Consider the following 12,416-nt stretch of genomic DNA (forward strand, 5'->3'; position numbering starts at 1 on the left):
AGGGCATGTTAGGGTTGGGGATATAATGCTTGATACCTTAGAGGTCCCTTAAATGTGTTGTAGCTTCTAGGAACCTTGAGCATCCTGCATTGAGCATCTTTGACAGCAAGTGAGTGAACGGTGGGAGGATGTCACATGGTCTGGGCACAGCTTTGGGTATCATTATCAGGAACTCTGTCTACCTCCTGAGAAAGGGTTTCCTGTTGGCCACTAGGCAAGACTGGCTGGGCAGCAGTCCCAGAGATCCTCCTGTCTACATCCCCGGCCCTGGGATTACTAGCATGCACCACCTCACCAACATTTTTTATGACGTATCTCATGCAAGACAAGCAGTTTACCGACTGAGTTATTTTCCCAGACCTTGCATATTTCATTTTAATTAATCATTTTCCTTGTTTTTATAGTGCACTGATCATTGCTGCCATATTTGACCGAAATGTGAACTGCAGAAGAGCAGCATCTGTAAGTTTCATTGTCCCCAGTACATTCCTTACCTGGAGGTGGGGGTGTAACTCTTGCTAATGTTCTGTATGTGGGCCTCTGTCTCCCTGGAAAACCTATTCCCCATGGCAGCAAAGGAGATCTGTAGCACAAATGATAAAAACCCACAGGCAGATATTGGGGTTCAAGCTGAAGATTAGAAAAGCAAAGCAGTCAGCCAGTAGCTCCTACCTCTACCAAAGCTGAAATGGAGACCCTGTCTTCCCTGTGACTGGAAACTGAATCTCATATGAGACCCTTTGCTTCTTCGTTATATACCTCTCTAGTGCTGGGATTAAAGGTGTGAGCTCTGTTTCTCTTTTAGACTGATTCACTCTTGTGTAGCCCAGAGTGGTTTTGAACTCATAGAGATCCATATGCCTCTGTCTCCTGAGTCCTGGGATTAAAGGCATGTACCACCGCTGCCTGGCATCTATAGTTAACTAGTATGGTTAGCTTTGCATTCTGATCCCCAGGCAAGCCTTATTAAATCATAAACAGTGTATCACTACAGAGATCGGATGAAAGAGCTGAGTAAAGCAGTCATTATGGTAGGGCATTTACTGTGGGAATTTTGGGAAAGTCAAGGTCCAAAGCCTCCATCCAATGCTGCTGAGAGAGCCACAGTCATCTGTGGTGAAACATCTTGAACAAGTACAGGTGAATAGGTTTCTGGTCAGTAATGAGACCAAGTTCAGGGTAGCTCAAGCTCTTTCAGAGGAGGAGAAATTTATTCTGTGACTCTAAATGGCATGGCAGGGCTGGTCCAGGGATGGCAGGATGGGACACTGGAGGCCTTGTGCTCTAGGAGGAGCTGTTACTAAGCTGTGGTTAACTCTGCATTTCTGGCCACATTTGAGTGGATCCTCCTGGGTGAGCTTTGGCCTTACAGCTGCCTGTGGGCCTTGTGTTTTGAACTCAGTTACCCAGGTTACCTGAGATCCAGCTTTTGGGATCGGTTTGTATAGAAGGAGCCTGAGTAGCTCTGTGTGTGAATAGAAATGTTGGCTAGGGCCAATGATGAGTCTCATATTTTACAAGAGGAAGAGACTAAAATGTTTTTCTAGGGTTGCCTGCGTGGGGATGTTGCAGCTTTTGCTGACTCCACATGTAGCTAGCCGACTGCTGTGATCAGTAGCTGAGGCCAGGTCCGTGAGTGCTGGGGGGGACCTCAGATGATAAACCAGGCTCTGTCAGGAGTGCTGTGATGTCTTAGCAGTCTGTGGCTGAATCTCCCTCTCATAGGCAGGCCAGCAGTTGAACACATTTGGGGTGCTCAGGAATGTAGGGGAAGCCTCTGAGAGAGCTGTAAGGTGAAACTTGCAGCTAGCTGTGAGCTCTGTGGAATTGGGAGTTAGGAGTTCCCATGGTTTGAGCACAGAGACTTCACATCCTTGTTTCAGCTGGTCATAGGCACAGACTGCCGGTGATACACTACTGCAACTGCTCTGAGACCGAGAGAAAGGACAGGGTAACGGTATACCGGTGGGGTTTGTTAGTGCCAATAAGATATCCAAACTCTGAGAGGACTGTGATTGAGTTTGCAGTTCTGTGGGCATAGGAACCAGGCCTCACAGCAGGATGGAGAGGAGTCTCAGGAATGGAATTTCAGAACCTGTTCATGAGGGCTATTAGTCTTTTGTTCAGGTATTTTTGTCTGTGCAGTTGAACTGAAGATGAACTAGCACCAGTGAGGGTGTAGAAGTATTTTTCTTTTATTTTGTACCATAGGTTTTTTTGTTTTGTTTTTTTACGAGATTGATGTTTTTCTATTTTATTTGGTAGTATTTGTCTTAAAGAATCTATCTAGTCATTTTTTTTGTTTTTGAAAACAGTTCCACTATTTTCAGTTGCTTTTACTTACTACAGATCTGCCCGTCTTTCTTGTTTCTCAAGATGAGCCTTCTATGTTGTTAAGTGAGGTGATTTGGTGTTATCAAAGGCTTCAATTGATTTCATCTTCTCTATCACAGTGGTCCCTGTCTTGTTCACTTGCCTGTCACAAGTGATGGAGTTTCTGTCTGTTACTTGACTGCTGGCCTCTGACTGTACTGCAGCAGATTTGCACTCAGATCCTGAGTTTCTAGTTCCTATATACTCACTGCTGCCTCAGCCATGTGTTTGGCATAGTAGCCAGTGTATTGGGTACTCAAATGTGAAGACCTACTACGGAGGGCTTAGAAGCCCAGCTGTTCCAGTGCTGGATCATAGGATCTCAGCCAAGGGGTTAGTCATGCTTCTGGTATTCTGGTCAGGTGACTTTTGAGGTCTTGCTGGCTCAGGATGCCTGTGGTCTTTTGTGGTTGCTGTTGGCTTTCTGCCTACATCTGCACCAAGAAGAAGCCAGGATGTAAACACCCTGCCCAGAGTCCTTTAAAATTGTCGGCAGCCCCAGAGGGATTCCATTTTATCTGCAGTATTAATAGGAGCCCAGTGATTTCTTGGGAGACCTTAGCAGTCTTACTCTCATAGTTAGCTGATAGTCAGTAACTGCAAGTCTGATTATAATAAAATTTTAAACTAAATCTGTACTATATATTATTATGTTTTCTGTAACCTAAGACATATTTATGGGAAGCAATAATAAAATCATAGCCCTGTGACTTTATGTGACCTGGGATGAATCTGTTTGTCTTTTTTAACCTGAAGTCAAAACCCTATTAAACTAGTAAGAAATTCTTGTGTTCCTTTTGAGTTCAGCACTGTTTACATAGTAGACTGTAGGATTCAAATGCAGAAAATGAGGGATTTCTCCGTCTGAGGCCATTTGAAGACATAGTGTTCTGAGTGAACCAAGAGCATCTTGCCAGGACACCACTTCTTCAGGCAGCTGCTGCTTTAGGTAGACTCTTCGGCCTCTTGACTGACACCTCTCCAGGGTTTTTCTTTCTTAGTGTGTGACATGTCTGTTTACCTGGCCCAAATCTGGGAGGTGTGAACAGTGAAGTGCCCAGACGGTGCCAGTTCTTGGCCTTACCTTTCAGCTGTTGTTGGTTGACCCATCCCCTCTTCCTGGGTCCCTTGTCTGGTGACCACAGTGCTTTGAGGAAATAGGGCCATTGTTTTGGAAACTCATTAAAACTTCATGTTGCTGGCTCTTTATGGTGGTCAACATTCAGGGGCTGAACAGGGCCGTCCTGGCATTGCTTGTTGGGAAGGATTAGTTACAAGTTGCTAACTATTCCAGGTATTGCTAGATAGTATCCAGTAGGCTAGATGTGCTGACTTTGTGAAAAGGCCTGTTCCGTTTCCCGAGGATAGGAAATGGGTGTGGCTCTTGTGGGAAGCTTGGGATGAAGAATGGAGAGGAGAGGGAGACAGGGAGGGTGGGTGGAGGAGAGAGGAGAGAAGCAGTAGTTGCAAGCTTTCAATGTTTTCATTATTTCATTTGATATTTCATTCTAATTTATTTTTTGTGTTTTATTTTGACATTATTGAGATTATTGAGATTCACGTTGTTATGAGAGTGTAGTAAAATCTGCTTACCCTTTTCCCTGCTTCTGCTGGGTAACATCATAGGTTATGTATAGTTGATAGCTTTTATGCATCTCACCTGTCCTGCATTCGCTTATAAAATAACACTCTGAGGCTTAATATTAATTATAATTGCTTAACCAATGGCTCAGCCATATTATTGACTAACTCAATTAAATTATCTCATTTTTACTAATCTGTGTATCACCACATTGCCGAGGCTTAGGAGATCTTGTCCTTTTCCCATTCTCTGGGAGTCCATGTATGTCTCTCTTAGGGTCCTCCTTGTTTCCTACCTTCTCTGGGGTTGTGGGTTGTAGGCTGGTTATCCTTTGCTCTATGTCTAATATCTATTCATGAGTGAGTACATACCATATTTTTCTTTCTATGTCTTTGTTACCTCATCCACGATGGTTTCTTCTAGTTCCATCCATTTGCCTGCGAATTTCAAGATTTCATTGTTTTTTTTTTCCTGCTGAATAGTAGTACTCCATTGTGTCAATGTACCACATTTTCCTTATCCATTCTTTGTTTGAAGGACATCTAGATTGCTTCCAGGTTCTGAAATTATTCTTATATGTAAACAACATGACAAATTTCTTGTAAAAAAAATGTCCCACTGAAAAGGGTGAAGAATGGTAATCATGGGCATTATTAGTTCCATTCTGAAGAAGCAGTGAAATCCGCATTAAGCCATTACTTTAAGGTTACACGGTTGTAACTCCTTTCAGAATTTTTAGCTACATTCCCATAGTGAACTGAAAGAGAAATTTTCTGGCTCAACAAGAGTGAAGTGTTCTTTGGAATGAAGCAAGATGTTGGATAGTGTAAAGTGACACCTAGTTGCACTGGAGCATACATGATTGAACTTTCAGTGACTATACCATGTGGCAATTCATGGACCCTGATTCCACAGCTATTTAGAAGATAAAAGAACACAAATACGTCTTGATCCCTGTAGGGGACAGGATAGCTGTATCATAGGGAGAGTTCATAGGCTTGAAGTGGCAGGTCTCTCATGCCAACAGAATGTATCACTTTAACCTCAACCCAGTATAAGACACAGGATGCAGTTACGTTAAGAAAACCACGAGTTGATGCAAAAAACACAAGGAGTCCTCCCAACATGGCAGAGATCTTTACGATGGCTGCAAAACTTGACCCAAGGGCTCACAGGAAACAGGATGTCATAGTTTCTGTTTCTTAGGGTATATGCCTAGAGTACAGTTTCTGGGTCCTTTCTTCCAGGTGCTGCTAACTGTTCCCCAAGGTGGCTGTACTATAATGGTTCTCATCTCTGCTGAGATGTGGCAAGGTTGCCCGGTTTCTTCCTGGTCACTGTTCTGTTTTAGTCTTGTTGGTGTGTGTGTGTGGTTTTAGTTTCCTTTTCTCTGATGATGCTGAGGCTGTTCGAGATGCTCATTTGCTGTCTGTGTCCTCCTGAGTAAGTTGTGTCTCTTCAAATCTTAGTTATTTATGATTTGATAGTTTTTATTGTTGAGTTTTGAGAGGTCTTTATGCATTCTAGGTATTTGTCCTTTATATTGGATGTGTGTTGTGAATCCCTAGTCTAAGGTTGTTTTCATCCTCCTCACAGGAGTCTTCTATTTGATTGAAGTTTCAGTCTTGTTTATCTATGTCTTTGGTGTGTGCTTTCAGTATAAAGGCTGCTAACCACTTGACCCTGTTCCCAGCATTCAACATGGTGGTAGCATGTTCTGTAGTGAGGTTCATGTGGTCTGTTTTCATATTGTGTTGGGTGATCCCCTAACCTCTTATTTTCAAGATTTTTTTCAACATATATCTTGTATTAGCTTTTAACTTTGTTTGAACATGACCCTGATTATATTTAAGTTCACATTGTATCCGTTTATAGCACCTTTCTTTGGTCTCCCTCCCTCCCTCCTTCTCTCCCTCCTTCTCTCCCTCCTTCTCTCCCTCCTTCTCTCCCTCCTTTCTTTCCTTATTGACTGCAAGGGCCAGACAATGGTGGGGCTCACCTTTAATCTCTGAGTTTGTTTGAGGCCAGCTCTGGTCTATAGAGGGAGTTCCAGAACAGCCAGGACAACACAGAGAAACACTGTTTCACAAAACAAAATGAAACAACAACAAAAAAAGAATTGACTTCAAGGAGCTGGAGCAATAGCTGTTTTTCAGAAAACCCCAGTTTGATTCTCAGCACCCACATGGTTGCTCACAGCCATCTCTAATAACAGTAAAGGGATCCAATTTCTAATCTCCCTGGGCACTAGACATGTATTTGATACGTGCCGAAGGTGATTTTCTCCATTTATCCTGGTCCTACTGGACTGTCTGGGTCCCACCGCCTCTTAATGAAATGACCACTCTGAGACTTAATATCAGTTACAATTGTGTAGTCATTGACTTAGACTTCTTACTAGCCAGCCCTCTCCTAATTATTAACCCATTTCTATTAATCTGTGTATCTCCATGTGGTCTTGTCTTACTAGATGAAATACTCAGATAGACAAAGAAAAAGTAAATCTTAAGGGGGGTGGGTAGTTACAAAATGGCAAGCAGCAAAGGCATCTCATTTACCCCATTTTAGAAGCACGTGAAGACCAGTCACCTAGTAACTCTGCCCTGCCATGAGGCTCTATCCTGGAGATGCCCCACATTTCTGTCTTGGTGTTTACCAGTCCTGTGGGGTTGATACACAGATCTTGGAGTCCTGTGACTCAGTTTGCTCTCTTTCTGCACATCTATGCTTGCTCTCAACTCCCCAACTCACGTGGGAATGTCTGCTTTGGTAAGGGGTGTTTCTTCTGCCACCACTGCCCTCTCCCTGTGTCTGTTCACACCTCTGCTTGCCAGGATGGTGCATGTTGCATAGTTATGTATAACTTTACTCCAATTCCACATGAAGCTTGTGTCTACAGCTGTCTCTCATCCTGGTTGGAACTCAGCTTTGGTTGCCTTGGGGAAAGTTTGAAACCCCACTGGGTAATAAACTGAGCATGAGGTTTCATTCTCACTTTGTTCATACAGTCCTAGGTAGGACGGTGTGAGAGACAGGAAAAGTCACTGAAGAAAGAAGAGTCACCTGCACAAGGTTTACCTAGAAGTACTTAATTTTGTTCAAGTTCACATGGGATATTTTCAGCCCTGATTTTGTGCCTGGCGTGTAGGACTTAGGTAGTTCAGGGAGTTGGCTGGAGACAGTTATGTGCCTCTAGGAGGCAGCTCTGCTACTTACTGATGTAGTTTGTTCTCAGAGTTGTATTCTGGGACCTTCCTTGGGGTGTTAGCATGAAGATGTATTTCCAGTGAAAGACCACTCTCAGGTTGTATCTGATTTTATAAATGGAATTCTTGAACTGTGGTTTTAAATAGTACCAGGACATAAAAACAGTGACAAACCACCCTCGGGGCTCTGATCAGCCAACAAAGAGGACTTTTATTTAAAAAGTAAAGCCATGGGTCATTTACACTGCGCTGTGTTTGTTTTGAATTTATCTTCTGATGTTTAGCAGAAGCAAACCTCGCTCACCTGCTCTGTTTGTTCTTTTTGCTCCTTAGGCTGCCTTCCAGGAGAACGTGGGGAGACAGGTATGGCCACTTTATAAATCTTAATTTCTGAAACTTCCTGTAGGCTTAGAGGTGGGAATCTTGACAGCTTTGGTTTCATATCTTCTTGTACTGTTGGGTGTGGGTAATGAATAAGCCTCACTTCAGAGTAAGCTAATAAACACGGCAGTTCTGATCCCAGACCCACCATAATGTGACCAGGGAGCACTGATTCCCAGGTGTCTTTAGGAGACCCTGTATGAGTGTTTTGTGCAGGTTAGGATCTTGCCTCTCCTACTGCTGTGGGGGCTGTATATGTGCCAGGTACCAAGAGTCATGTCCTGGTGAGTCCTTGGATCCTATAGGCCTTGGCCTTTCCCTAGCTTGTGATTTATTTGGAGGCTGGGTTCTTTGGAATAAGTTCTGGCCTCACCTTCCAAAAGCCTTGACCACACAGCTGCTCTTGATATTCACTGGTGGTGTAGCTGTGCTTGTGGCTGCCTAAGCCATGCCTGTGAGTCTTGACACTCATCACAGGCCATAAAAGTAGGGTTTAGAGTCACTCATGTGTAAGATTCTGGCACACTGGAGTGTATGGTCAGTCTAACAGGAAGCTGAAGAGGGGACTAGAGCAGTGGTTCTCAACCCCTTGGGCGTTGTTGAATTACTCTTTCACAGGGCTTACCTAAGACCATTAGAAAACATAGATATTTACATACAAGTCACAACAGTAGCAAATGTGAAGTAGCAATGAATTTTATGATTGGGGGTCATCACAACATGAGGAACTGTATTAAAGGGTTGAAGCATTAAGAAGGCTGAGATCTACTGGGTTAGGAGCTGGGAAAAGTGGCTGCTACCAAGATGAATCTGAACAGGGAGGAGGAGAGTCCCTGAGAGAAACCTGCTAAGAATGATTTCTCTAGTGTTTCATGATAGAAGGTGGCCTGGGTGCTTGTTAATGTTACAAGTGAGGAAGGTAAAAGGATGGCCAAGCCCTACAATGGTGTGCAGAATAGGCTGTGTGAAAGGTGATGGGGCTTGGGGAGGTGGGGCAAGAATACTGTCTGAAGCCCTAAGTTTGCAGTAGAGGATACTGGGAGTAGTCCAGGAAATAACAGGGCTGACTCTTCCCCCCCCCCCCACCTCCGCTGACTCCTTCCCTTGGGTTGGCCTGCTGGAGATGTAGGTCTTGTGTGTAGGTCTTGTGTGTGTGTGTGTGTGTATGTGTGCTCTGTTCCCTTCCTGTAGCCTGTAGGATCTTTGCAGGTTAGGATTATAATTTTTTTTACCACAAATGATAATATTAGAGAATACCAATACTGTGATGATTTTAGGGCTGAGGCTCCAGTAGGAGTATTCTTGGTGAGTGAGAATAGAGGACCTTCTTCTTGTTTTTGAGTTTGGGGGACCGATGGCTTCTTTCCTTGATGCTCTGAGAGGTTGGCTATTAGCCCTGAGAGTGGTTGTTTCTCTCATTCATCCTTATCTCAACTAGTGAGGTGTAGGCCCTAGTCCAGGTTTCAAAGCCAGCCACGGGCTTGCCTGCCTTCCATTGGCCTTCCTGCTCCAACAGGCTTTGGAATTGAGGGCTGTGCTGTTGTCTTTGTGACCGGAAAGGGGGACCAAGCTCCAACAGTCAGCACTGTTGAAACCCATTGTGTTTCTAAAGAAAGGACTTTCATAGCATTTGAAGTTGGAAACAGTACAGCCTCTGGCCAGGCAGCATGAACATACCAGCTGGGCATTCCATGAGCCACATGGCTCAGCTTCGGCTGCCCTCTGATTTCAGATGCCATTTCTTACCTTCTCTTTTTTCTTCACTTTTACTTTTTTTTTTTTAGGGTACTTTCCCTCATGGAATTGATATTTTGACTACAGCAGACTATTTTGCAGTTGGTAACATATCTAACTGTTTCCTGGTTATAAGGTAAGTTTTAATGTGTGTAACGTAACTGTAGTTTAGTCTCTTTGTCTTGGGTGTCAAACATCGGCTTCTACCATTTCCTCCTTTATATTGTGGTCTACTTGGTGTGAATACAACTCATGTTGTAGAACGGGGAAACCGAAGTGGGAACAGTTACTGAAACTGTTCTCATACCGACTTTATGCTCTACGGTATGCGCCGTAGAAGGTACCTCCTTGCACTTCAGTGTGGTGACTAGACCGTCACGTCTCTGGTCATCAGTCTTCACCTCCTTGTTGTCATCTTAGGTTGGTGCTGTTCTGCAGACCTTGGTAGCATACAGTGAGTATCCACAAGCACAGCTGTGTATGTCCTTCTGTGTGACAGCTTTCCCACCAGATGTCACAAATGTACCGGTCTTTCAAAATGACATTTTGGATTCTAAGTGACTGTGTAATTCCTGTTTCAAAAAAATAGTGTGTCCAAGTTGAAATTATCTGATTGTCAGATCAATAAGAAAGATAATTGAGAAATCAGGTCAAGGAATATTCAAACCCTTAACTGCTGTTTTCAGAAACCACATGAAGTTATTTTTACTTATATAACTTAAGTACTAGGGAGTAGTTTCCCACTGTAATACTAAAGTGAAAAGGTAATGCTTTATGAGGTAGATTAGTTATTGTGAATTGGGAGAAACATGCCAAGTACATTTTTTTTAAAGTTACTGACTATTTTATACCCTGGGGGTAGATTTCTTAACAGCCCTGCTGTGCAGACCATGCAGAAGTTACACGTCTCCATAACCAGCCTGGACAGACTTAAGAAAAGAAAAAAAAAAAACTAAAACCAAAAAAGTGACCAATCTCTTCCCCAGGAAGAATGTGACCAAACTTGTCCTCATCTGCATGCCGTTACCCCTCAGCCCAGCTCTTCATGTCTTATGTACATGTGTCCTTTGTTCTCTGATTGATTATTAAGGCTTGAATGTTGTATGTGAGGTTCTGTGACCTTTTTTTGGAGTTTCTTAGGTAAAATAACTGGCAGTTAAGTTTGGGCTTTGGCAAATTCTACTTGTTGCTAAGGTTTCCACACCAGTCCAAAATTTAACATATCATTATGTCCATTTAGCAAAAATACTTGAGAACATGACCTAGCCCTAGTGTGTTTCTTCTCCAGTACATTGGACCCGTGTGATGATGGGGCCTGAGCAGTAGATCAGCTGCTGTCTTATGAGGACAGCCCCCACATCCTAGTACCACAGGGCCTCTGATCAGAGTACCATCTCCCCAGCTGAACCCTGGAGGGCAGGATTTATCCGGGTAGTAGCAGGCAGAAGGCTTGTAGAAGGCCGTATTGTGGGGCCTCAGTAAACCTCAGTGGGGTGAAGTAAGAACATAGTTTGTCTTGAGGTCCCTGAGCTGAATTTTATGTCAAGCTAAAGTCATCTTGAGAGGAGGAACCACAGAGGCTTACATCAATTATAAACTGTTTGGCCGATAGCTAAGGCTTCTTATTGGTTAGCTCTCCCTTAATTATTAACCCATTTCTATTAAACTGTGTATTGCCACGAGGCCATGGCTTACCCGTAATGCTCTGGCATGTTACTCCATCGGTGGCCACATGGTGTCTCTCCTGGTGACTGCTTCCCTGCTTCTTTTCTTCCCAGCATTCTCCTAGTCTGGTAGCCCCGCCTATACTTCCTGCCTGGCTATTGGCCAAACATCATTTATTCTTCGACCAATGAGAAAAACATATATTCACAGCGTACAGAAGGGCCTCCCCCCATCAGGTTACTGCACGTGTTCAGCGTATGTCGTGATATGCACAAGTGAAAGACATAGGGAAGCCTGTGGTGCTCTGCTTTGTGCATGGTGGGAATTTGAGGGTCATATCTTCTCTCTCAGATGTTTGATAGTAATGTTTATTTATTTATTTTTTAACTAGACTGCTAGATTCTTTCAGTGTCCTGTAGGCTTCCATGTCAGAACCTTTTGAAAAACTTTTTTGTATATGTTTCATGACATACAGTTGTAATATAGTTTTAAATATGTATGTGTAAGGTCATGGGCAAGTGAGTAGTTGGAAAACAGTAATTTCATGTCACCTTTTTCCCCCCTAGTAGCTTGTTTTCCAGGAATTTCATATGCTTATGTTCTCTATGTCACTCAAAGCAAGGTGGCCTCAAGGTAGAGTGCCTCCATCTGCCTAAACCATAATTTCTGTTCCTTTTCTCATCCTCACAGTGATGGGTCACCTGGTTCTTCCATTTACTCATCTCTCATGAGCTTCAAACATGTCTCACCTTCTGGCCCTCCTCACATCCCTGACTGCTTGCCATGTGGCAGGGCCCATCCCCATTTATGCTTTGTCCTGCCACCCTGGCATCTGACATCTTCCTTAGATCATGTTACCTCACTCCTTTCCCTGCCTGTGCCTTTGCCTCAGTCTCCCCTCTCCCACCTTCTGGCAGACTCCTCTTGATTGGCACTTGACTTCCCAGTACCCTGAATGCTACATATAGGTTCACTGTTGCCTTAGGCCAATGTCCATAAGGTCACTACTAGTTGGTGGCTGACCTGGGATTGGTCTCTGATGGTCTGGTCTCCCCTCTCTGTGTTCCCTTCTTCTGTGAGGCACTAATTATTTTCATGCTCTTCTGGAATCTTGCCCTTCCCTGGCCCTGCTGCAGACTTTAGGGCTGCTGGCTTGGTTGTGAACCAGGCTATTGTGCATACAAGGGACATGCCATAGAACTTTGCAGCGAAGCTCCTTGGTGATGTGGCCCAACTCCTGTCAGTCTCCCAGGGAAAGCCACTTATGCCTTCTCCCAGTCTCTGGGTCCCATCCAGGAGTTCCTGTCATAAGTTTACTGAGAGTCAGCCGGGTGGTGGTGGCACATGCCTTTGATCCCAGCACTTGGGAGGCAGATGCAGGCAGATTTCTGTGGGTTCAAGGCCACCCTTGTCTACAGAGTAAGTTCTAGGACAGGCTCCAAAGCTGCACAGAGAAACCCTGCTTTGAAAACAAA

The 12,416-nt window shown here is 44.0% G+C and overlaps 1 protein-coding gene across 1 annotated transcript in view; it reads left to right on the forward strand.

Annotated features, from left to right (window-relative positions):
- Tbcd (tubulin folding cofactor D) overlaps positions 1-12,416 on the forward strand; it is a 149,072-nt gene that overhangs the window by 91,807 nt on the left and 44,849 nt on the right. Inside the window, exons 15-17 of the mRNA XM_040750229.1 lie at positions 405-462; positions 7,495-7,524; positions 9,327-9,412. Of these exons, the coding sequence (XP_040606163.1) occupies positions 405-462; positions 7,495-7,524; positions 9,327-9,412 (174 nt within the window). The remainder of the gene's footprint in view (positions 1-404; positions 463-7,494; positions 7,525-9,326; positions 9,413-12,416) is intronic.

This window comes from Mesocricetus auratus, unplaced genomic scaffold (assembly GCF_017639785.1).
Source record: "Mesocricetus auratus isolate SY011 unplaced genomic scaffold, BCM_Maur_2.0 Super-Scaffold_100007, whole genome shotgun sequence".
Taxonomy (NCBI): Eukaryota; Metazoa; Chordata; class Mammalia; order Rodentia; family Cricetidae; genus Mesocricetus; species Mesocricetus auratus.